A 23,972-nucleotide genomic window follows, 5' to 3' on the forward strand; every position below is an offset into this window, starting at 1 on the left:
AACCATGTTCTTAAATTCCGCAGCCATGATATTCTCCTTCTACCGGGTCCACGCTTACCTTTGACTTTACCTTGCAATATAGACTGCAGCAAGGAGTAATGGTGCTGATTTCTCATAACGTGTCCCAGATATTGCAATTTTATGCGTTTGATCGTAAACACAATCTCTGGTTCCTTCTTCATTTTTTCTAGAACTTCCTTGTTCGTGATCCTTGCTGTCCATGATATTCTCAGCATTCTTCTATAAAGCCACATCTCAAATGCTTCAAGTTTTTTAATAGTGGTGTCTGTAAGCGTCCATGCCTCCGCCCCGTACAACAACACAGAGAAAGCATAGCATCTCAAATGTCTCATTTTTGAATCTAGGGATATGTTGTGACTTTTGAAGATGGCGCTCATTTTATTAAAGACCGTTCTTGCCTTTCCTATGCGGCACTTTATTTCCTGTACATTGCTCCACTGTTCGTTTATAATAGTTCCCAGGTAGCAATACTGTTTTACTCGCTCTATCTGCGTCCCAATAATGTATAGATGAGCCCCATTTATATTCTCCTTGCTGATAATCATTTGTTTCGTTTTGTGGGTATTAATGTTTAGTCCGTACTGTTGACTGTACTGTTTATTCTGTCCATTAGCCTCTGAAGTCGCTCTAAACTATCTGCTATCACCATGGTGTCGTCGGCATATCTAACATTGTTTACGCTTTCACCATTTAGAAGGATGCCTTCGTCTATTCCGTAAAGAGCCTCGTTAAAAATTTTCTCTGAGTACATATTAAATATCAACGGCGATAGGATACATCCCTGTCTAACTACACGTAGTATTTTTATGTGATCTGTTTCTTTTCCGTTAATTTTCATGTATGCGGTCTGATTCCAGTAGAGTTCTGAAATTATTCTGAGGTCTTTGTCATCCAGGTCTGCTTCTTTTAAAATGTTTATCATCTTTTGATGTTGAACTCTGTCAAATGTCTTTTCATAGTCGATCAAGCATGCGTATACGTCGCAGTTAACGTCCCTGCATCTTTGAATCAGTACCTGTACTCCGAAAAGTGCCTCTCTGGTACCCACTGCGTTCATGAAGCCGAACTGTCTGTCCGATATTTGTTCCTCGCACTTCTTATAAATTCTTCCATGGATGACTCTAAGAAACAGTTTCAACATGTGGCTCATTAGACTGATTGTTCGATATTCTTCGCACTTTTTAGCCCCCTGTTTTTTAGGTATCGCTATGAATTCTGATTCTAGCCATTTATCAGGGATGATTCCTGTATTGTATATTTTATTGAAGACAGCCGTGATCCAATTTATTCCTTCTTCCTCCAAGAGTTTTAAAAATTCAGCTTCGATATTATCAGGCCCTACAGCTTTCCTGCTTTTCATCCGTTTTATTGCTTCTTCTACCTCGGATTTAAGTATGTCCGGGCCCGTCATCCTCACTGAAAATGGATGCCTATAATCCGTTCTTTAATCTTGAAAAAGTGTCTCCAAATATATTCTCCATTTGTCTTTCATCTCTTGGGTGTCAATGATTAATTTTCCATTGGTGTCTATGAGTTTCATTTGTGTTCGCTTTTTAAAAGTACCCGTTATTTCTTTTACCTTTTTGTGTACATTAAAATTGTCATGCTTGGCTTGTAGTCTTTCTATTTCTTTACATTTTTCTACAGCTTCTTTTTCTTTAGCTTCTCTTATTTTTCTTCTGATGTAAGCCTGCATTTTTTATATTCATCTTTATTTCCTTTAATTAACCTTCTGCGTTCCATTAAGTGAAGGATTTCTGGAGTCATCTTTCTTCTGGATTTCTTCTTTGTTTCTTTGTTTGGTTTTAGCAGATCTTGTTTAGTTTTCTTAATTATTTCTTCGAATTGATTGATTTCTCGTTGGATGTTATTTTCTTCTTTTAGTTGTTTAACTTGGTTGTTAATATATTCCCCCACTCGCTTTTTAACTTCCGGATGTTGCAGGGCTGTCATGTCGTAGTTAGGTCTAGACTTTTTCTTTATTGTCTTCAGTCTCACATCCATGACTCTCACTAAAGGTATGTGGTCAGATTCAATGTCCGCTCCCCTTAGGTATCTCGTTCTGGCACACCTTTGTTAGGGTATTAGGAAACCAACACTACCTGGATCAAGAGAGAATTTAGTAATAAATCTCTCTTTAAATTTTAGGCAGAAGTGGATGATGCCTTTTCCACACTGAAACCAGGAGCATTTTGTATAATATTGCCATTTTCAACATCCTATACTTGAGTCCTATATTGAGTCTCAACTCAATATAGACACAGAACTGAAAGTGACTATTTGTGCATAAAACCTTCTTTTGAAAAACTTTTCTGTGCGAGACAGAACCAAGGGTAATTTAGTACTGATGAGTTATTAGTTTCACTTGGTATTTGACAATACCTACGATACAATCATATTTATAGTAATTTAAATAGTATTCTAGTTTAAACTTGTACTGTACTTACTTAATTTTTTGTAATGTAAATATAAATATCATTTTGCTTGTTTTTCTGTGAATTACTTTTTTTTATTGATGATAGTTATAGAGTGTTATGGCACGCCCCACAGGTTGAGAAACGCCGCTTTAAATTCATTTTAGTGAAGTTTCTCGATTAAGAAAACGCCATAAAATTTTGTTAACTCAGTAAAAATTAGATGTTAGTTTCCTCTATAAATAGTAATCTACGTGTTATATATGAATAAAAAATAAAACTTGTTTATGGAGACTGGCCTAACACCCATCAAATAATTACTTAATGTTTGTATCAAGGAAATGATTTGAATGAATAATGAGTAGGTACCATTGACGGTGAAGAAACTGTGATTTATTCAGCTACTTCTTAAGAATTACTATATTTGAATAGATGGGGCGTGGATGTGGTCAAAAAATTATCGGTCTAAGTATGAGCTTGCATTAGTATTGGTTACATAACAAAATCTAACCAAGACGACGGTTTGTAGTTTGTTTTGAATCCTTACCACTGTATGAATGCATTATGATCAACTTTGAATTTTCGGCTTTCGTTATATCTTTAGAATTTTTTTAAGCGGGCTTTAGAACTTCTCCGAAGAATTCTATTTGATCCTTTTTTATGACCTCATGATTTGCTTGGACAGTGTTATGTACGATATCTATATAGTTCCTTTGATATTTTAGGAAAAGAATCAAACCAAAGTAGTTGAAGAATGCTGTGCGAATTTTGTAGAAAAAGATGATCACTGTATATCATCTTGCCCTAGCTGTATCAATGGAATATGTGAAAATGGACACTGTAATTGTCTAGCTGGCTTCAAAGGAAACAGTTGTGAGCTAGGTAACTATTTTATATTTTAAAAGACATTATTTTCTGCTTATTCTTATTTTCTCTCTTTTTTGTCACATTATGACACATAAATACAAAAACCATTTATTTTCAGTGTGCAGCAATGGCGAATGGGGTCCAAATTGTGCAAGAACTTGTGAATGTAACAGCCGTTCTTGTGACTCTATCAATGGTGTTTGTATGGAGCAAAGTTCTAGTATACCAACCGAAATTTCTAAGACATCAACTACACTATCAACAACTGTAACTAAATTAACTACAGTGCCGACACTATCAACAGTGCCAGTAGTATCAACATTGTCAACAGTACCATCAAAACCAACAGTGCCAACAATACCTACAGTACCGACAACAGTATCGACAATACCAACGGTACCAACAATATCAACGATAATACCAACAGTGCCAAAATTGTCAACAAAGCTAATAGTGACAACAGAGGAAAACATTAAAACAACTAGTACCATAGCAACGACTACTAAGAAAACGCAAGCTACAACTGAAGTTAATAATGTTGAACAAAATATCAACAAAACCGTATACCCAAGTGACACAGGTGCAAAAAGTACAACGAATTCTACATATATTTCTGACACTGCTTCGTTTTCTTCAAGAAACGAAACCGTAAGTACAATAAGAGCAACAGAGCAAACTCCAACTACCGCTGATGATTCATTAGTACCCACAGTTCATGCAGTAACAACAATCTCATCAACCACTGAGAAACAAAACCCAACGATTTCTGGTTTGACTTCACCACCTGTTGACACAGAGAAAAACAAGTATACAACCAGAATCTTCTCCAACGGCTCTATAGCAACCAACGACGGTCTTTTAATCCCAGTGGAAGTAGAATACGGAAGACTGAAAAGTGATGTACACGAAAACAACAGCATCAAACCAGTTGGTAAGGAAGATTATCTCAACCGAGATATGTCTGAGAAAAGAGTGTCTTTCAACGATTTTGCTCTATTTGGTATTACTGTACTGCTAGCGTTGATGATAGTGGTTGTTATTTTGGTGGTAAACATCTTGAGAAAGCGGAAAGTTGAGCAGGGTTTGAAGGCTGAAAATAATCATCAGGTTGCTGTTTTTTCGGCCACTATATATCATTCAGCTGTACCAGGTAACGAAATGTCTAGCACTTTATTGTTTAGGTTTCTTTGGGTTATTTTTTATTAATATCTACTTTTTACATAGTTTCAATTTAAAATTGTCTCTAATTCACATATTAAAAAATAATATAGATCTTCTTGTACAGAAAATGAAACATTCGTTTGCTAAATCTTTATTTTAGTCTTACTGTAACAAAACTTTACAATGCACGTTAAATGGGCGCCAATGTAGCAAGTTTTGGAAGTCTTAAACGAAAGAATTTTGCACATGAAACAAAATAAAAAATAAAAAGATTGCAAAATGCGCGGCTAAAGGAAACAAATAAGCTGAATGCATGAGAGTGACAGGTAAAAAACTTACGGAGGAAATCGACCAATTTCCATGCCTGTAAAAGACAGTGGAATATTTGACATGATTCAGAGCCTGAGATTTGCCTGGATCAGGAAAATGATCAGAATGTTATGTTGAGTGTTCCTAATGCTTCGGTTGGCTCTTTAGAGCAACAATTTCGCATTGTTAAATCTGCAATTCACCGAATTCTCAAATATAAAGATTCCTTAATATTGTTCTGAAGCTATTTTCTTGTGGCATTTTAAATTAATTTATATTTAAATGGGAATAAGCCACAATTAAAGGTTAAAATACGTTTATCGATTATTACAAATTTTGTTTTTTGTTACTTAGTAAAAAATTCTTCTAATAATTTAATTTTTTCTGACTCATCAATATTGACAATTCAGACATACCTTATATATTTTAAAGTAGAAGACTTTAAAATGATATTGCCAATATTGTTGAGTTGCGTTCCTGGGACGACTTTACTTATAAGATAGTTCATTCGATTACATGAAATCAACTTTAACTTGAGAATATCCGTCAGAAAAGATCCTAACATGTAATTCGTCTTTAAAAAGACAAATACATGCCATGATGACAGTAAAATTCTCCTGTTAGTGATTCCATAGTAAAATATGAGGGAAAAACCAGGAAAAAAAACCTCATAATACTATCCCGACATGGTAAGTATTTGATCGTGCATTTAGTTTACCTTCAATAAACACCAAATTCCGATTTTATATGTTTGTTATTTAAAAAACATAAATGATGTATTCTCTATATGTTACTGACTTACCAATACTGGTATTTTCCTTTTAATAACTTCCTCTTTCAATATGGGTAACCAGATCCTACTACATTCTGCCGAGGAATTATTATTATTATTATAATTATTACTACATTGTGTCGCGAATTCCTCGGCAGAATGTAGTAGGATCTGGTTACCCATATTGAAAGAGGAAGTTATTAAAAGGAAAATACCAGTATTGGTAAGTCAGTAACATATAGAGAATACATCATTTATGTTTTTTAAATAACAAACATATAAAATCGGAATTTGGTGTTTATTGAAGGTAAACTAAATGCACGATCAAATACTTACCATGTCGGGATAGTATTATGAGGTTTTTTTCCTGGTTTTTCCCTCATAATTTACTATGGAATCACTAACAGGAGAATTTTACTGTCATCGTGGCATGTATTTGTCTTTTTAAAGACGAATTACATGTTATGATCTTTTCTGACGGATATTCTCAAGTTAAAGTTGATTTTATGTAATCGAATGAACTATCTTATAAGTAAAGTCGTCCCAGAAACGCAACTCAACAATATTGGCAATATCATTTTAAAGTCTTCTACTTTAAAATATATAAGGTATGTCTGAATTGTCAATATAGATGAGTCAGATAAAATTAAATTATTAGAAGAATTTTTCACTAAGTAACAAAAAACAAAATTTGTTTAATTTACTAATGTTTGTATTTTGAGAACGATTTCCGAAGTGGAAATTGAAACGTCAATAAACGTATTTTAACCTTTAATTGTGGCTTATTCCCATTTAAATATAAATTAATAAAGATTCCTTTATCCTTTAAAGTCTATATCATGCAGGAACTGTAGGCAGATTACACTGACAGAAGAATAAAATTTTTTCAAATGATTATAATTTTGCTTAAAAAAAACTGCATTGTGGTTTCTGACGAAATGATATTTTGTTTCAACGGAACCGTCACTTAACAAAATACACGTTTTTGGAGTCCGGAAAATCGACATTAGTTTCAAGAAGTGTCACAAAAATTTAATGTTTAATCGAACAGTAAGCCCATATTTTTTCGATAGTAATTTGAATGCAAATGTTAACGTAAAGTTTTTATGTTGAGATCTTATCCCAGCCTTAGCAGTCATTTTCTCTAATAAAGACGAATGTACCGTCTAATAACATCTGGTTTGAACAAGACGATGCTCCACCCTATTTTAGGAATAATGTGCGGAAATATTTTTAAGGAATATTTCCAAATCGATTGATAGGAAAAGGGTTCATTCAATGGCCACATCGTTCTCCGCATTTAACCCCCTTAGAATTTTGGTTGTAACAAATTATAAATTTGTTTTGTAGAGAATTATTTTTTGTAAATTAATTGCTAATTTTTAGACATTATTAAAACATATTAACACTCACCCTCCTATTCAAGTGGTTGTAAAAAACAAATTATTAGTAGTAATATTCGATTAAAGACTTACATGAAGAGATCAGATACAGAACACAAGGACAAACTGACTCAATAGAATTAATATCTTTAAAACTCCAGCTCATTATCAACGAGGGGCAGAAGAGAAAGTCCTCTTAAGAATTTACCGAAACTTTAGCTGCTCTAGGACACTTACCTCAAAGGCCTGAATACAGTTTGCAACACTTCTCTACGCATTATCCTTAGCGCCTTTATATCAGTTTATTACGTCTACTTCTCTAGAATTTCTGATAATCCAAAAAAACCAGTAATTAAACTAATTAATACTCCCCAAATTAACCCAGATAATAGTCACCCTCGGGCACATTCTCTTCCATAAATTTTAAAAGCTTTGCTAAAAGATACAGACCTAGCACACAACTCCAGAATTCACCCGTGGACCAAAAAAGGACCTATTGTCCTTACCAGCTTAAACCAACACAAAAAGAGGAAACGCCCAGAACTCTCTTGATACAGACATTTGAAGAACTTATATAGACACAGCATTATGACAAAATTCTTTACAAAGATGCATCCAAAGACGAACAGACCGTCGGATGAGCCGTTACCACCTCAAATACGACAGTAGCATCATATAGACTTGCTCCCAAATGCAGTATACACACAGCTGAACTATACGGAATACTCAAGGCATTAGACTCGCCCATTACTAATGGGAAATTATTAGCAATATGCACCGATTCTCTCTCTTTGACCGATTTAATCAGAAATATATACTTCATACATTTCATTGTGCAGTGCATTCACAGTATCAGCCAACAGCAGTCAAAAAAGGATGTTTTAGTAACCATCATCCAAATACCATCCCGTGTTGGTATCAATAAAAATGAGAACGCTGATCAAGTAGCAAAACAGGTGCCTAGAAAATCTGGAAAACAGACAAATTCTTCTGAAAAGCGTCCTCGCTGTGACTATTGTGATTATTCCCTAACAGTCGAGCATATAAATATTACTAGAATTTGTCCACTACAGATCTCAAAGAGCCTACTACAACGCTACAACTTTCAAAATAATTTAAGTGACCTACTCCGTTCTACAAACATGTACATAATTCGTTTCCTAAAAGACTGTCACCTTTACTACTTAGTGTAATTATATTAATTTGTAGCTAATGTATCCTAACTTCTATATAAACAGATTTTATATGTATGTAAACAAATTGTAATAAACTTTGTACCAGTGTCAATGGCCAATAGTTGCCGAGACAGTTTAATTTAAATAAAAAAAAAACTTAAAACTTTAATTTCCAAGATTTCTTGGTAATTATCGACTAGATATATTTAGAAATTAACTGAACTGTATTTTCTAGAAATTGTGGAATACGAGTATGACCATCCGCCATCTAGCAGCTACAGAACAACCTCAGTGTTTAGAACAAACGAAGTTACAGAGGAAACTATTCCTGAATATCAACCTGAACCTATATATGATGAAATTCCAAACAAGGTATTTGAACCAACAACGAGCAGTATTCCTCCGACGTCGATATATATAAATACATGTGAATCCACCAAGTTTTGATTAAAGTTTTTGTGCCATTTATGTTTAATAAAAAACCAATAAAGTAAAGGTTTGTTATTTTTAGTTTTTGCTAAAAATTTTACAATTAAAGGGAATAAAAATTTAAAATATAGAAGCATAAACGAAAATTTAAAGCAACAGTTGAAAAAGGGACCTAAACACTTAATGTATTATATTATACGTAGCACTGAAAAGAAAATTAATAAAGGATCACGTTGCTCAATAACTCAAAGAAATAGTATATTACTTTATGAGGCGGAGAAGCATGACTTTTCTTGACGCGCCCGATATTACGCGCCGAACGAAGTGAGAATAAAGTATACTATTTTTTCTTCAAACGTAGCAATTTTCAACCATAAATAGTACAATAATCCATACGCTATTTTTACTCGAAAGTAACTGTGACAACTATCAAAGTCGTCTAGATGTTAGAAATTAAAATAATTAAGTCGTCGGTGGGATTTGCGTCTCCCTGGTTACAGTTGTTTGACAGTTGTTTGCAATTATTAAAGACAACTTGTTGCAACCGCAAGCGCAAATTTGGTGCGAAAATGTAAAACCTAAACGAAATTGAGTCCGCGGCTAATGATGCAGTAGCACGTTTGGGGCCCTCCAAGTCCGGAATAAAGTATCGGTTAGCGTACAAGCACTTCCAAGAGTGGTGCGATACAAGAGGAGTACGGCAAGTTACCGAAGATGTTTTACTGGCATATTTTAATATAATGGAAAATCAAAATAAATGGAAATCTTCTACAATTTGGTCACGATACTCTATGATAAAATCCGAGTTAGTTAGTAGAAAAAATGTGGATATAAGCAAATTTTTAAAGGTACGTGCCTTTCTGAAAAAAACAAGCGAAGGATATACTGCAAAGAAGTCTAAAGTTTTCACTAAAGACGAGTTTGATAAATTTTTGTTTGAAGCGCCAGATAAGTTGTATTTAGGATTAAAGGTAAAAAAAAATTATATTGCAAAGCATGTAGTATACTCTACTAAATTATAAAAATATTTCAGATTGTTTTGTTAATTGGGGTTACCGGCGCCTGTCGATGCGACGAAATGGTAAAAATGAAGTCTGTGGACATTGAGGATAAAGAAAATGTAATAATTATCAAAATCCCAGACAGTAAAATACGACAAATTAGATCTTTTACGATAATTGGTCAAAACTACATTAAACTGTATAAAAAGTATGCATCACTGCGGCCTGAAAATTTTACAGAAAACCGATTTTTTATCAAGTACCAAAATGTAAAGTGTTACCGAAGCGTCATGGGAATACATTCGATCAGCGCAGTAGCCCAAAAAGTAGCTATTTAAAATAGTTATTTAAATTTAAACGATGCAAGCGCATACACGGGTCACTCTTTACGACGAACTTCAGCAACACTTTTAATTGATGGAGGCGGAAATCTAGAATGCCTCAAACGACATGGGGGCTGGAAATCAAGCACGGTTGCCGAAGGATATATAGAGGATTCAATAAGAAATAAGAACAATAATGCTCAAAAAATTTTAAACCCTCATGATTCGCCAACATTTACCAATGCGTATCAAGAGTCGGGAACATTTTTGCACGGTTTCAATTTTGAAAATGCCTCATTAACTAATTGTACTTTTAATATTACTATACTTAAAAATGATGTTTAATTGTTGTTAATGACATTTGTATTGTTGCTTTGTGACATGTTTCATATTGTTGCCATGACAACATTTTTCCCTCCGCCGTAAAGAAATGGAAAAAAAAACTGCTGCTGGCGGAGACATCAAACTTTGACAGGATCAAGTTAAATAAGTAATGTCATCATTATTTGACGTTTGAAGAAAAAATATTTTATGGTATCAGACATCTACAAAGACCATAATCAAATAAAAAATATAATTTCTTGTTTTATCTAATATAGGAAAAGTTTCACCACATGACACACAACCAGCTAATAAAAATTATTATATATTATGTTTATATGGGATTAACCTACAACTGATGCCACAAAAGTTCTTATCTAATTATAAAAAGGTTGACTATAATATTAAAAGTAGTGGAAATAAACTACTCTACCCTATCTATAGGCAACCAATACGTCGCTTGAGTGTAATAAAAGTTTTCTACCAAGTCGTCGATTAAATATCTTACCAGCAAGCTAAGGTTATTATTATTTACAATAATTCATGGAGCTACTGATTAGTTAAATTTACCAAAACAAGATAGTATCGTCATTTGATGATTTTCTCGAATTGTTTTTCTCAAAATGGACATATCTCTGTATTTAGTTATTGATATTGAATGTTTACAGTAAATATTATAACTAAGAGCAATGATATAACAACGGATAAAATAATTTTCAGAACGTGTTTACAAAAGAAATACAACAATTTATGTATCTGGGTTTACCAATCCAATATCAAGGTTTTTCTGACATCATACTTTCAGGGAAGAATGCTAATTAATCCAAGCAGTTTTTATTAAAATAATTACGTGTTCATTTAAAATGGTCAAATATATACATATGTGGTATAAAAAACCGAAAGACAGGTTAAGGAAAGGTTAATAAATTTTATTAAAAAAAAAAAAAGAAATACTGTGAAGTTGTTGTTTTAAATTTAATGGATGTACTTAATATTTAATTAGTAAAGATTTATTCGCCCCATAATCCCCATTACAATAATGATCTTGTCCCCTGTCACCTCTCAGTTGTCACTCATGACATCTCCCTTTTCAAAAAGAGAAAAATACATGTAACCTACTTAATCTAATAATTCACAAGTACAATAATAATCACTCAAAAAACTTTAAGTCTTAATACTGAGGCCAAATCTTGAAACAGGATTTGACTTTGTATTTATATTAAACATATCCCTAACAATAACTTCCTCTGATACACAGTAAGAATCCATCAAAGTTTTATTAGTATAAATCAGAATGCCCACTCTGCTTGAAAAAATAAGTACGCGCATCTCGTTCGCAAAGACGGAATCAGCCATGTTTTAAACGGAATCAGTGACATTTTATCTGGAGTGCATAGAAAAATTAACCCGGTTTAATTTATTTAAAGCAACGATAAACATATTATGCACTATTTTATTCGTACTTTTAATTGAAGAATAGATTAAATTATTTCAAATGTACTTAATTATTAATCTCTAAAAATTTAAATTACAGTTCTGTCGTAGCTTGTCACAAATTTCTCAATTCAAGTCTATGTTTACATTTAAAATATAGCGATCGCGTGCTGACAAACTTCAAAGGCGGCATCTGAGGGTGGGCATTCTGATTGTTATTTATTCTGAGGTATATCCTAATTTTCCTGACTACAAAGAATTATATTTATCATCGATTTGAAATTTAGTACGTCCCTTAGTAATAAAGGTTCAGAACTATTAGTTTTTTGAAATTTTAAACATGTTTCACATTATCTTACAAGATCTTCTATTTGTTTGCCCATAAAAGGCCAAAATAAAACATGTCTACCCCTATTCTTTGATATTTCAATGCTCTTGTGTTTATGGATGAATCAAACATTGATATCCTTAAGCATTTTGGAACTACAACACAAGAATTCTTAAGAAGTAAACCATTAACTACAAAAAGTTTATATTTAATAGAAAAATAAAATTGCAAATCAAGAGGAACTTTACCTTTATCACAGGGCCAGCAATTTTGAACATAACTAATAATTAATTGTAGATCAGCATCAGAAGAAGAGTCTCTGAAATAATTGAATCTTTTTATTACTAAAGGAAAAATTCTCAAAAATCATAAATAAATGAGTTTCTACTTCTTCATTCAAAGAGTTGTCATTAGAATAATTATTATTCCCAAAATTTCTTGAAAGAGCATCTGCTAATGATAAATCATTTTCAGGTTTATATTTAACCTAAAAATTAATGTTCGTTAATGTAAATTAATCGTTTAAAAAACTTATACCGAAGTAAAACACTTCATTTCTTCATTCTTCATTTTTTAAAAAGTGTCGTCAAAATTTATACAGTAGCATAACGTGACGTTTTCGATCTAGATCAGATCATCCTCAGTGCCTTCTTTGTAATTGAAGCTAACACTAAAATTATAACTGTGACATTAATACATGGTTTTACATTGTTACAAATTTAAATTCTAATGTGACTCTAGGTCGATCACATTGGATAAAAATTTAATACTTAAAGAGCAACATGTTTCTTTGCTCGACTTGAACACGTGGTTTGACTGACACAGGAACTGACCAACTGTCGTTTCAACTGACCGTATAAGTTTTATATTTAACTATTATATCATATGCTTGTATCCTTAATCTTAATCTTTGTAAGCGTAAAGGGGTCTCATTTAAGGGCTTTTGATAAATATTTTCCAGCGGGCTACAAGTATTGATTTTCCATACACATATTGGTGAAATTTTTCACCTAATAATTCTTTTTCAAATCTTGAATATGTTGCTTGTGTGAGTCTTATTCTTATTTCTTTTTACCTTATTCGTTTTCAATTTGAGCCCATGACTTCTGACTCTCTATAATAAAGCTTTAGATGCATAAGACACTGGCAAATGTTCCTGCAACAAAACTGCACCTAAACCTAAATTACAACTATTAACACTCATACAATGGTTTTTTTAATATCAAAATAACGTAGCACCGGGGTTATTGTTAACATATGTTTAATTCTTTCGAAATCTTGATCATGTTTATCTTTCCAATCAAATTCTACATATTTTTTAAAAGGATTCTTACATTACTAGTTAAATCAGAAAGATTGGGATCGAATTTATAAACATGCAAATGTTTTCATCTTTGGGAATTTCCATATCCAAAACTTTCATATCCAAAATGTTTGCAAATCTTTTTATCTTTTGGGAATTTCCCTACTCATTATTCTTATCATTATCTGGTTTCAAACCCCCCTTACTAAAAATATGACCTACATACATTACATTACTTCATTTAAACCAAATCTACATTTGTTTCGGTTAAATCTCACAGTTCTACTTTTTGCTCTTTCTAGCACTTATCTTTTATGTTCAGCTGGATTTGCACCGTATACTATAATATCAACCATAAAAACTTCCACCTCATCCAAACATTCAAAAATATTTTTAAAACACCTATAAAACAGCTCTGGTGCCGATATGGCACTCTTTGATAGCAGTATCTTCCCCATTTCCCTTCTTCAATTGGCTCTTTTCATGAAGTTCAATCTGGTAAAAAAACTTGTTTCCATCTAGCACTGAAAAAATTGTAGCACCTGCCATTCTACTTGCGATTTCTTTAATTGTATTCAATTGAACATGTTCTCTAATAATTTCTTTGTTGATCTTTTGTGGATCCAAACAAATTCTTAGTGAGTTGTCTCGCTGCTTTACTACCACCATAGAACCTTCTTCCATCATCTTGTGGATCATTTATTTTGTAAGTTTTTATATTTTCTACACATCTTAGCATAATGCCAATAATACTTGCAGGCTGTGTATTGTTTTCTATAAGCTGAACATCTATTTGGTATATGAAATTGATCACATTTATTACAACATTGTTGCTGTTGATTACTCTGTATGGTTTGTGGTTTGTAGTCATGTAGTTTGTGTTCAAATTTAGTACTGCTATGTCTTTCATTATACTTAAAGTAAACTTTTCTACTATTCACAGCTTGTACTGTGGCCTCTGGTTCGTTACGGAATTGTTTGGCTTGTATTCCTGCCAATTCTGTACGTTCAGCTTACGTTCTCTTGTAGTCTCTCCCGCAATTTCGAGTCTCGTACTCCATGGACAATTCTGTCTCTAGTACGACTATCTTTTAAAGTACTAAAATTGCAATCTCTTGCTAGAGCTTTAAAATCTGTAACAAACTGATCAATAGTCTTACCTTGATTTTGAAATTTGCAATTAAATATGTGTCTTAGAACAATTTCATTTAACTGGGATATAATGGGGATAATCTGGGGGTTTTAGATTGCTGGACATTTTATTTTTTTTCTCTGTCACCTAAAGTTCTTTATTTCCGCAGAGCCATGTGAAGTTGTTGTTTTAAACTTAATGGATGTAAATAAAACATTTAGTCAGTACACATTTATTCGCCTCATAATCCCCATTACCATAATGATCTTGTCCCCTGTCACCTCTCAGTTGTCACTCATGATAACTACATACATTTACTTTCCATTTCCTTTTCTCATGGTATTGTTCTTCTACTTATTTGTGTTTTTGAGAACAAAAGAGTTGTTAACCACAATTAAAACAGTCCAAATAGAATACCTCGGTCACGTCATGCGGAATAGCAAAAGATATCGGTTGCTGCAATTAATTCTTCAAGGAAAAGTAGAAGGAAAACGAGGACCAGATTGCTATGATGGCCAACTGTATTATTATTTCTGTAGTTTTTCAATCTGTATTTATTGCAATCTTCATCAAACCAGATTTAACCATTCGTTTTTATATTCTCACTAATAGCTTCTAGCGATTTTGTTTGTGGTAATAAAGCCCAGCCAAACTTTGTTGATGTGGTTGTCGGCATGTCTGCGATGTAAAGACTAAAAAGCAGTGGGCGAGTACGGAACCTTGTGACAGAACATTTTTGGGAGGTGCTTATTTCTGATCCCTTAATTACTTAAAATACTCTGTCGGTGAGCATATTTTGTATCTGGCTAATAATTTGCAAGGAATAGTGCGTAAAAGTTTGGAAATCAGTCCTTCTCGCCAGATTGTGTAGGAAGCTGCTGACAGATCTATGAAAGTATCAGAACTCTTTAGTTTTCTATAAAAACTAGCTTCTATGTAATTACAGAGATAAGACCTGGTAGGTGTTACCTCGAATTGGTCTAAAACCTGCTTGTTCGATTGGAATAATTTTAAGGATGATTGGGCATATTGTGTAAAGATTAGTCTTTTAACTAGTTAATATATTATAGACAATCGAGTTAGTTGAACGATAGTTTTTTGGGGGGGGGGGGCCTTTTTCACCCGGTTTTAATATTGCTATATAACTCTTGAATGTTTAAATTCGCCTGTGACTGTCTAAATTATGCTTGTAAAGAAATGTGCTAGCTAGGCTTTTGTGTATTTCCTGCAATTGAATATGTTTTCAAGGTGGATGCCGTCGTAACCTTGAGCTTTTCCTAGAGAAACGTCGTTAATAGCAATATATATTTTTTCACTTGTGAAATAGCGAGACTATTCGATCTCGATCGAACAGAAACGACTGGGAAAGGTCGAGGCTCAACTAGGGCTGTAGCACCAGTGATAATGATAATGAAATGCTTCTTTACGTCTCGTATATGAGCCTTGGAGGAGTCTGGTTATATAGTTGCTTTCCAATGTTTGATGATCCAATGAGCTTTTACTATATCCAAGTTTCCTTATTAGGGCTCAGGCTTTCCGAGTTGATTTTTGAAAGTGTAGGTTTTCTTCTGTCTGAATCCATTTTTGCTGTCGAGCTACATTCGGTCTATGAATAAGTTGATCTGCGATCTCTTGGTCTGCAATTAAAAAAAGCCCTGGTATAATTTATTACTATTTTGACACCAGTCCGGGATGTATTCTTTTCGATAACCTCTAGATATGCTTTTCTTGGCTGCACTTATCACAGCTCCGACAAAACGAGCATACTTCTTACTGACAAGAGGTATCCAACCCGAGCAGTTATCAAGATCGGATGCGATCTTTTTCGTTTGCTCGTGTAAAGTTTCATCTAGGTCCTGGAATTGACTTGATAGGAGAATGTGTAGGCCCAGCTCAACAACGACTGTAGACAGTCGTCCATTGTATTAAGGCAAGAACGTGAGTTGACCATTGCTTACCTGGAGGTTTATAGACATTAGTGATAGTGATACTGCGGATTTTTGTAACGACGGTTTGTATGTCATTCTCAGAGAAGGTGGTAACAGGGGATACGTTTTCTATGTTCTTTTGTATGTATGTTGCTCTGTCGTATGTTCGATGGTAGGTAGCATCCAGCAGTTCTTAGACTGGTATTTTCTCCTTTTTTTGGAGATACATTGATGATTGATACGAAGATTTTCAGGTACACATTGAGTTTTCTAAATGCGACCAATTCTTGGTAGATATTGGCTTTTGGCGTAGCTTATGCTTTCTATATTAATATGACAAACTTGAAAAAACTAAAATATAATTTAGGTTTAGAAGTAATTTAAAAAAATTTCTGGCGTATAATCTCAAAACATTGTCTAAGATTATGTTGTATTACAATATTAATAAAAAAGGTTGTAAAATTAATTTGTATAAGTAGTGTATTTGCTATAGGCTCTACATGCCCAGAGCTTGGTTTAAGACTTTTCTCCATTTTTTTATTCTGTTAATAACGTTTGAATTTCTAATGGTTAGCTTCTCTAAATCTTCATCCGCTTACAATCATTATTATCTAAGCATTTCTCTTCTCCCCGGTTACGGCATACCTATTCTAAATGCGGTCTTCTCTATTCGACACTCGTTTGATGCATTATCTACATGACTCACCCACATTCTCGTTTGGGATCTAATTTGAGACGTTATCGGAGGACTGTTATATATATATACATTATTTCAATATTTGTTTTTCTTCGTTACCTTCCGTCGTCATTGATCCTGTGTAGTATCTTCTTGTCTGAATCTCTGTTTAATATCTGATGAGGGAGTCAAGGTCATGCCTCCGAACTAGTTTTTTTCATGAATATTAAGTTTATTTTAAATTATCTAGAGCATCCTTATTGAAATATATTTTTTTAGTTAGTCGGTAAAAATAAATAATAATAATAATAATAATAATAAATTGCCTTTATTTAGTCTGTAAAAATTTACAAACAAGAGATACATGAGGCGAAGTCTAGCTAGAGCTACTCCACTTAACCTCAAGTTTACAAAGTCAGTTTGAAATAAGTAGAACATGAAAAAAAAACAATGATTTATAAACTGACATAAATAATAATATATCATTGAAATGGTAGAAATAGTCATGTGGCTACTAGAAAAATTAGATAAAGAAAATAATTTGTGATGTTATATGATAAATGATATTAATGATAAATAAAAACAAAAAAAATTCTAAAAATTCTAATGGTAACAATTACGACAACAATATACTATAATATAATAATAATAACGTTACTGCGATTGTAGTAAAAATTTCTTTTAATGCCGCTTCACGAAATCAAGAGATTTACCTCTTAAATTTTTTGTTAAACTATTAAACACTAAAACAGCATTGTAAGTAAACGATCGCTGGAAAATAGCTAGTCTATATCTTGGCAGCATAAGACTATGAGGATATCTCAGATTCAGATTATGAGCATCTCCACGAAATACTAATTTGTTCCTTAAATAAATAGGATTTGACGAGGAAATAATTCGATATATCAATGAGACGAGGTGATATTTGTATAAATTATCTATTGTTAACCATTGAAGTTCTTTAATTTTGCATGATACACGATCATATTTTCTTATGCCAAAAACAAATCTGCAACAATTATTTTGAATTTTTTGCAACCTCAATTTCGTAACTTGATCTAAGCAAGGGTAAAATACAAAGAGCCCATAATTAAGAATTGACATAACCATAGTTTCACAAAGTAACTTACGCAATTTAAAGTTTAAAATGCCTTTACTTCTATACAGTTGACGCATAACTAAATAGCACTTTTTTACTAAAAGGGTGACATGATCTTGAAAACGTAGCGTACAGTCATATATGACTCCTAAGTTTCTGCAACTATTAACATTTTTTAGAGGTTCATTTTTTATAATTAGTTTTAAGTTATCCTGAACAGTGGCTTTATAATTTTTTGAACAATATAACAAAGAATTACATTTTTTAGCATTAAGTTTAAGATTATGTCTAGTGGAATAAGTACAAATAGATTCCAAATCCTGATTTATTTTTTGTGACGCTTGATTTACAGAGTTAGGTTCAAAAGAGAAAAACAGTTGTGTGTCATCTGCAAAAGAGTGCAATTTCAGATTATTTAAAGATTTATACAGGTCGGAAATATATATTGAAAAAAGAAGAGGACCAAGAACCGAACCTTGAGGCACCCCTGAACTGACAGATGCAAATTCTGATGAACTATTATCGATTATGACCTTTTGATAACGATTTACCAAATAAAATTTGAAAAACTGTAAGGAGGTATCATCAAATCCAAAATATTTCAATTTAGCACACAGAAGAGCGTGATCAATAGTGTCGAAGGCTTTAGAAAAATCAAGCAAGATGACTGAGGTTGCTTTTCCTTCGTCAAATGATCGAAGTATATTATCGGTTAAGTCAAGAAGCAGGGTCGTTGTACTAAACTCTTTTCTAAAGCCTGATTGTATACACGTAACTACATTATTTCTAAACATATAATCGTATATCTGTTTATAGATAACCTTTTCTAAAATTTTTGACAGTCCCGGTAGGATGCTTATTGGGCGAAGATCATTAAGTGATTCAGGTTTATTTGATTTGGGCAGTGCTTTTACCAAAGCGTATTTCCAAGTATCCGAAAAATAACCTACCTCCAAACAACAATTTATAATGTGCGTAATATAAGGAGCAGTAATAGAAAGGGAGAGTTGTAGCATCTTTGCAGAAATATTATCACATCCAACAGCTTCCGATTTTAGCCCTAATATAAGTGATTTAATTTCATCAATAGTCGCCATTTTAAACGAGAAAATAATATCTGGGTTGAAAATATCTGACTGATACCATTGGGTTGTCTCAGGACAACAATTTACAGGGCTAAAGACAGATGTAAAATAATTATTTATAGATATAGGATCTCTAAGCTCCTGAGGGATCTCTATAACTGGTTTATTTACAATTTTGAATAACCTCACAGCTTTCCAAAGATCTTTTTTATTCAAAGAAGCAGACCGATAATTTAAGTAACGATTCTTCTCGAAACGGACTGCATTAGTAATTGCGTTTCGAAGATCTTTATAGTAACTATAGTCTAAGACGTTTTTAGTTTTCTTATATTTGGCTAAAGCAGCATTACGAGTATTATCTATAAAATTTTCGTACAGTATATTATCTCATGACATTTTTTCCAGATCTGCGTTAAAAGAAGATATTGAAAAGTTTTTGTAATTTCTATATATCTTTAAAAAATTTGTTTTGTAATTAATATCTAAATCAAATTCACAGTACACTGCTCTATGGTCAGATAGTTCATGATCTAAAACGCCTGAATGTTTAATGAGTTCACTTTTATTTGTATAAATAACATCGAGCAGTGTTTGTGAACTGTTAGTTATGCGCGTAGGTTCCTCTACTAATTGAACAAAATTATAAGACTGAAAACAATAATTTATTTGATTATCTACTAGCTGATCAACATTGATATCACCAATTACAATAATATTATTAAATTGAGGTACTATGTGAGAAAGAGTATCATCACAATACTGTATGAAATTTAGCATCCTGCACGCCTCAGTTCTATATATAACACCGACTAACAATGTTGTTTTCTGTATTTTCACAGAAATCCACATTTGTTCGATACCTAATGGACAGGGAAGGTCAGCAAGTTCTGACTTTGAAATTATTGAATCACGTACAAAAACAGCGATTCCACCACCTCTTGAACCACGGTCTTTACGAATTATTTTAAAACCCGGAATGGATACACTCTGATCTGAGATATCCGACGTCAACCAAGTTTCGGACAGGCAAACAATATCAAAGCTGTGATCATTTACCAGATCTAAGAAAACGTTAAATTTTGGAAACAAAGAAAGTGTATTAAAATGAGCTAATTTTAGCTTTTTGTTAGACATACTGAATTCTAGTTTTAAGTTGCTCAATTTTACCTAATAAATAACCACAAACTGAACTGTTTGCCACATGAACTGTATCTAAATTTAGTTTGTATCTTAAGTTTAACGTTTTACAATTATTACAGCACATAGTCTGACTGGTACAATCTTTTATTTCATGAGATTCAGAACGTTTCGGACATATTAAATTACTAAGACAATCTTATCTTATCTTATCAATCAAAAATAAAGTTCTTTACTGTGTTTGATAAGTGGAATTGTTGAAGTTTAAGATTATTTTTGTGGAAAAAAGTACAGTTTTTTAGTCTTGCAGCATTGCTTAGAGCAACACGAGCTGCAATACTACCAAATGTGCTGGCGGATGCACTAGTATGCAAGCCAATAAATAGAAGAAGAAGAAACTACCAAATGACTCTGCAAACTATAGTATCCATTAAGTAGATCTTTAACCTTTTCATTAGTACTGGGATCTATATGTCTCAGCGGATTTTAAAAAATCTTCTGGCTGGCAACTGTTTGTCCCCAAAGCCCATGTTATTTGAACGCATCCGTATTTTTAGACATTCCTTACTCATTACCTAGTAGTATGCAAGCATATGCAACCTACATATCATGTCTGTAACCTATAAATTGATGTTAACTAAACCCGTGCCTCAACAACTCGTAAATATAATAATTTTAATAAAGAAAAAGTGGATGCTCTGTTTTTTTAACCGATTATAAATAACTTAGTGGCTGATTAACATGGGTTAGTGATATATTGTTTATTTTTGATATTGTTTTCATCGATTTTACCATAATTTCAAACGGGACTCTAGTGTCCAAGTAGTAGTTTTTACCGGGTCGTATTTATCCCATTCGTATTTTTTGGTTGCAGACTTACTATGGTACGTAGACGTTTTCTAACACAAAAGGAGCTTTAAGAAGAAATTGAAAACCTCTCAAATATTTCTGAAAATGAATCCGATGAAGAACCTTATGATGCCTCATAATCTGATTATGTACCTGGTAACGATTCTGCCTCAAATTCTGATAAAGTACATGAGAATACTACTGACCGTGTGAATGTAAACATTACTGCTTCCGACAAAGAAACTTCTGATAACGCGGAAATATCTGAAAATGAGTTTGAAAGAAGTGAATTGACAGCACAATGGAATATATCAAATCCAAACTTTTGTCCGAAAAAAGAAATTCCTACTCAGACAAATGGGATAACAAGACTAAATATTGATAAAGAATAGCGGCACTTCGAAAAAACAGAAATATAAAATTAAACACAAAAAAAAACAGATATGTACGAAATGATAACATTGATTGGTTGTACAATGGTTAATTGTTACAATAAAGTACCATCTATCTTACTCTACTAGTCACAGAACAAATCACTTTCGAATTCCCTCATAAAAAAAGCTATTTCAAGAGATCGCTGTTTATCCCTGTTATCTAAGTCCTACTATAATAATCCTGAAAGAAATGGTAATACATCAAAAACATACTATATCGATGAAGTGGTTTCTTGTTTGAAACAAACTTTTGTAAAGGCAAGGACTGAAAGTTCCCATCAGTCCATCGACGAATCAATGACTAAGTTCAAAGGAAGATCAAAAAGAGATATAAAAATGTGGCAGCGAAGTGATTCTTTCACAGGATATACAGTGATGAGTGTCTTACCACCCGGCAAAATAGCGGAAAGGATAGAAGACAGATTAAGTTGTGAGATAGTACGAGATAAGGCTAGTTATTAGACGTGTCTATTTGACTTCAGTCATAATTATACGGATGACTTCGAAAATATTTTATTTTAATAATTTCTGATGTTAGAATAAATAATTAAATATATTAAGATATATTATAGTAAAAAACATTAATTACTAGCGATTTTAAATTATAAAGTTTATTTAATAATAAAAATAACTCAACTGAAATATTTGACTAAACTAAATAGGTATGATCAGTCCGAAAACAATTATTGTATCTAGAATTGGTGTAATATTTAGAGACGTTGTCTATCGATAAGAAGACTGGGGTTCAATTCACACCAAGGGTAAAATTTTTGTTTTACTCAATTAAAAATAATAGAAAATATGATACATATTAGGTAACAAGTTTTCGAAAAACTCATTATTTACAATTTATTCTTATTTCAATGTTATAAAATAGAAATACAAAATATTTCAAATTCAATTCCAGTTTTACAGTCTTCAGTTGTGAATGGAAAATAATCCATTGAAGACTGTTTAATGTCAAATCCACCACTAAATTCTCAGTGTTAATATCAATTCCTCTGTACAGGTAATGATTTTCAAAACAATTGACGACATTGGAATGGATGCGCGCGAACAGCTACCTGCTTTATAGCTAACCAAATCATCAAGCCTTCAAATAAGCCAAGTTATCAAATAATAACACATCGAGAAGTGTTTTTTACGGTAAACAAAAACTTTTTACTGTTTACTGGTATTGAGCAAAATCCTACCCAATCAACACCTCGTCTCGGAGAACAATGTGGAATTCCAAGATTTAGAGTAGGTGAAATTTTGTAAAGACATCAATACCGTCCCTATAAACTTCATAAATCCAACGAACAATTCCCTGGGAATCAATATAGACGTTTAGAATTTTGTCAAACTGCAATGGAAATGTCACATCAAGATGAACATTTTTTAGAGAACGTTTTGTTCACCGATGAATGTACGTTTTCATTGCATGGCCGTCACAATTCAATCAATGCTAGGTATTGATCTCGAGGAAATCCTCGTCAGATTTATGTCGCTCGTACCCAGCGTCTTCGAAAAGTAAATGTTTGGGGAGGCATAATAGGGAATCATGTTATTGGTCCATTTTTTATAGACGGTATGTTGACTGGACGGAAATACTTGGAACTTCTGCAAAATGAAATTGTCCCAGCCCTTTGTAATTTACCAATACCTTTCGATTCCATATGATTTCAACACGATGGTTGTTCTGCACATAATTCTCGCATCGTTAGTGAATTCTCAGTGCGACTTTTCCTAATCGATTGATTAGTGGCCACGGATATTTTTTTATTTTTTTAGAATTTTTACTTATTTAAACATTCTTTAAAAGTTTTTACTTTATTTTCGAAAGTACGACAATACTATTTTGTCAATAAGATTTTTTGTTTTAACTTTAGTTTTTGTTTAGTTTTGTTTAGTGATTCAAAGCAAAACGATCTTTGCATAATTTCAAATTATTAAAAAAAAAAAAAAAAAGAAAACCAACATGTGGGTTTTGAACTCTAATCGTCTGCGATGTCTGTATCGCAATATCGAATTCTTTCCACTAATCCACGAAGGATTTATAATTATTCCGTGACAAGAGTGTATGAAACCCCTCAAATCATAGTAGAAATTATTCTTGGTTAATAATTTAAAACTTTAGATTAAATAATCACTACACATTTTTGCTTTATTGTGGTCAATCAGTTTTTACTTTATGCGAAATTAAAAAATGGAAATACGTCACACATTCGACGTTACTCATAATAATTATGACCGAGGTGATTTAGCTCGAATCTAACATCTAAAGGTGTGAGACTATCATTAATGGTAATGTAATGTAATAGAAATTATAGGTTTTTCCGATTATTTCTCACCTCTACGAGTTTCATCTCTTTTTATTTCACAAGGTAACTGTGTTTTCTATCTCTTACGT

At 32.7% G+C, this 23,972-nt stretch overlaps 1 protein-coding gene across 3 annotated transcripts in view; it reads left to right on the forward strand.

Moving 5' to 3' along the window:
• Positions 1-8,596, forward strand: part of LOC140446503 (uncharacterized) — a 39,971-nt gene extending 31,375 nt beyond the window's left edge. For all 3 annotated transcript variants that reach the window (XM_072539061.1, XM_072539065.1, XM_072539069.1), the window contains exons 4-6: positions 3,161-3,317; positions 3,421-4,452; positions 8,337-8,596. In XM_072539061.1, coding sequence (XP_072395162.1) covers positions 3,161-3,317; positions 3,421-4,452; positions 8,337-8,548 — 1,401 coding nt within the window. In that variant the 3' untranslated portion in view covers positions 8,549-8,596. The remainder of the gene's footprint in view (positions 1-3,160; positions 3,318-3,420; positions 4,453-8,336) is intronic.
• The last annotated feature ends 15,376 nt before the right edge of the window (positions 8,597-23,972 follow it).

The sequence above is a fragment of the Diabrotica undecimpunctata genome, chromosome 1 (genome assembly GCF_040954645.1).
Source record: "Diabrotica undecimpunctata isolate CICGRU chromosome 1, icDiaUnde3, whole genome shotgun sequence".
NCBI lineage: Eukaryota > Metazoa > Arthropoda > Insecta > Coleoptera > Chrysomelidae > Diabrotica > Diabrotica undecimpunctata.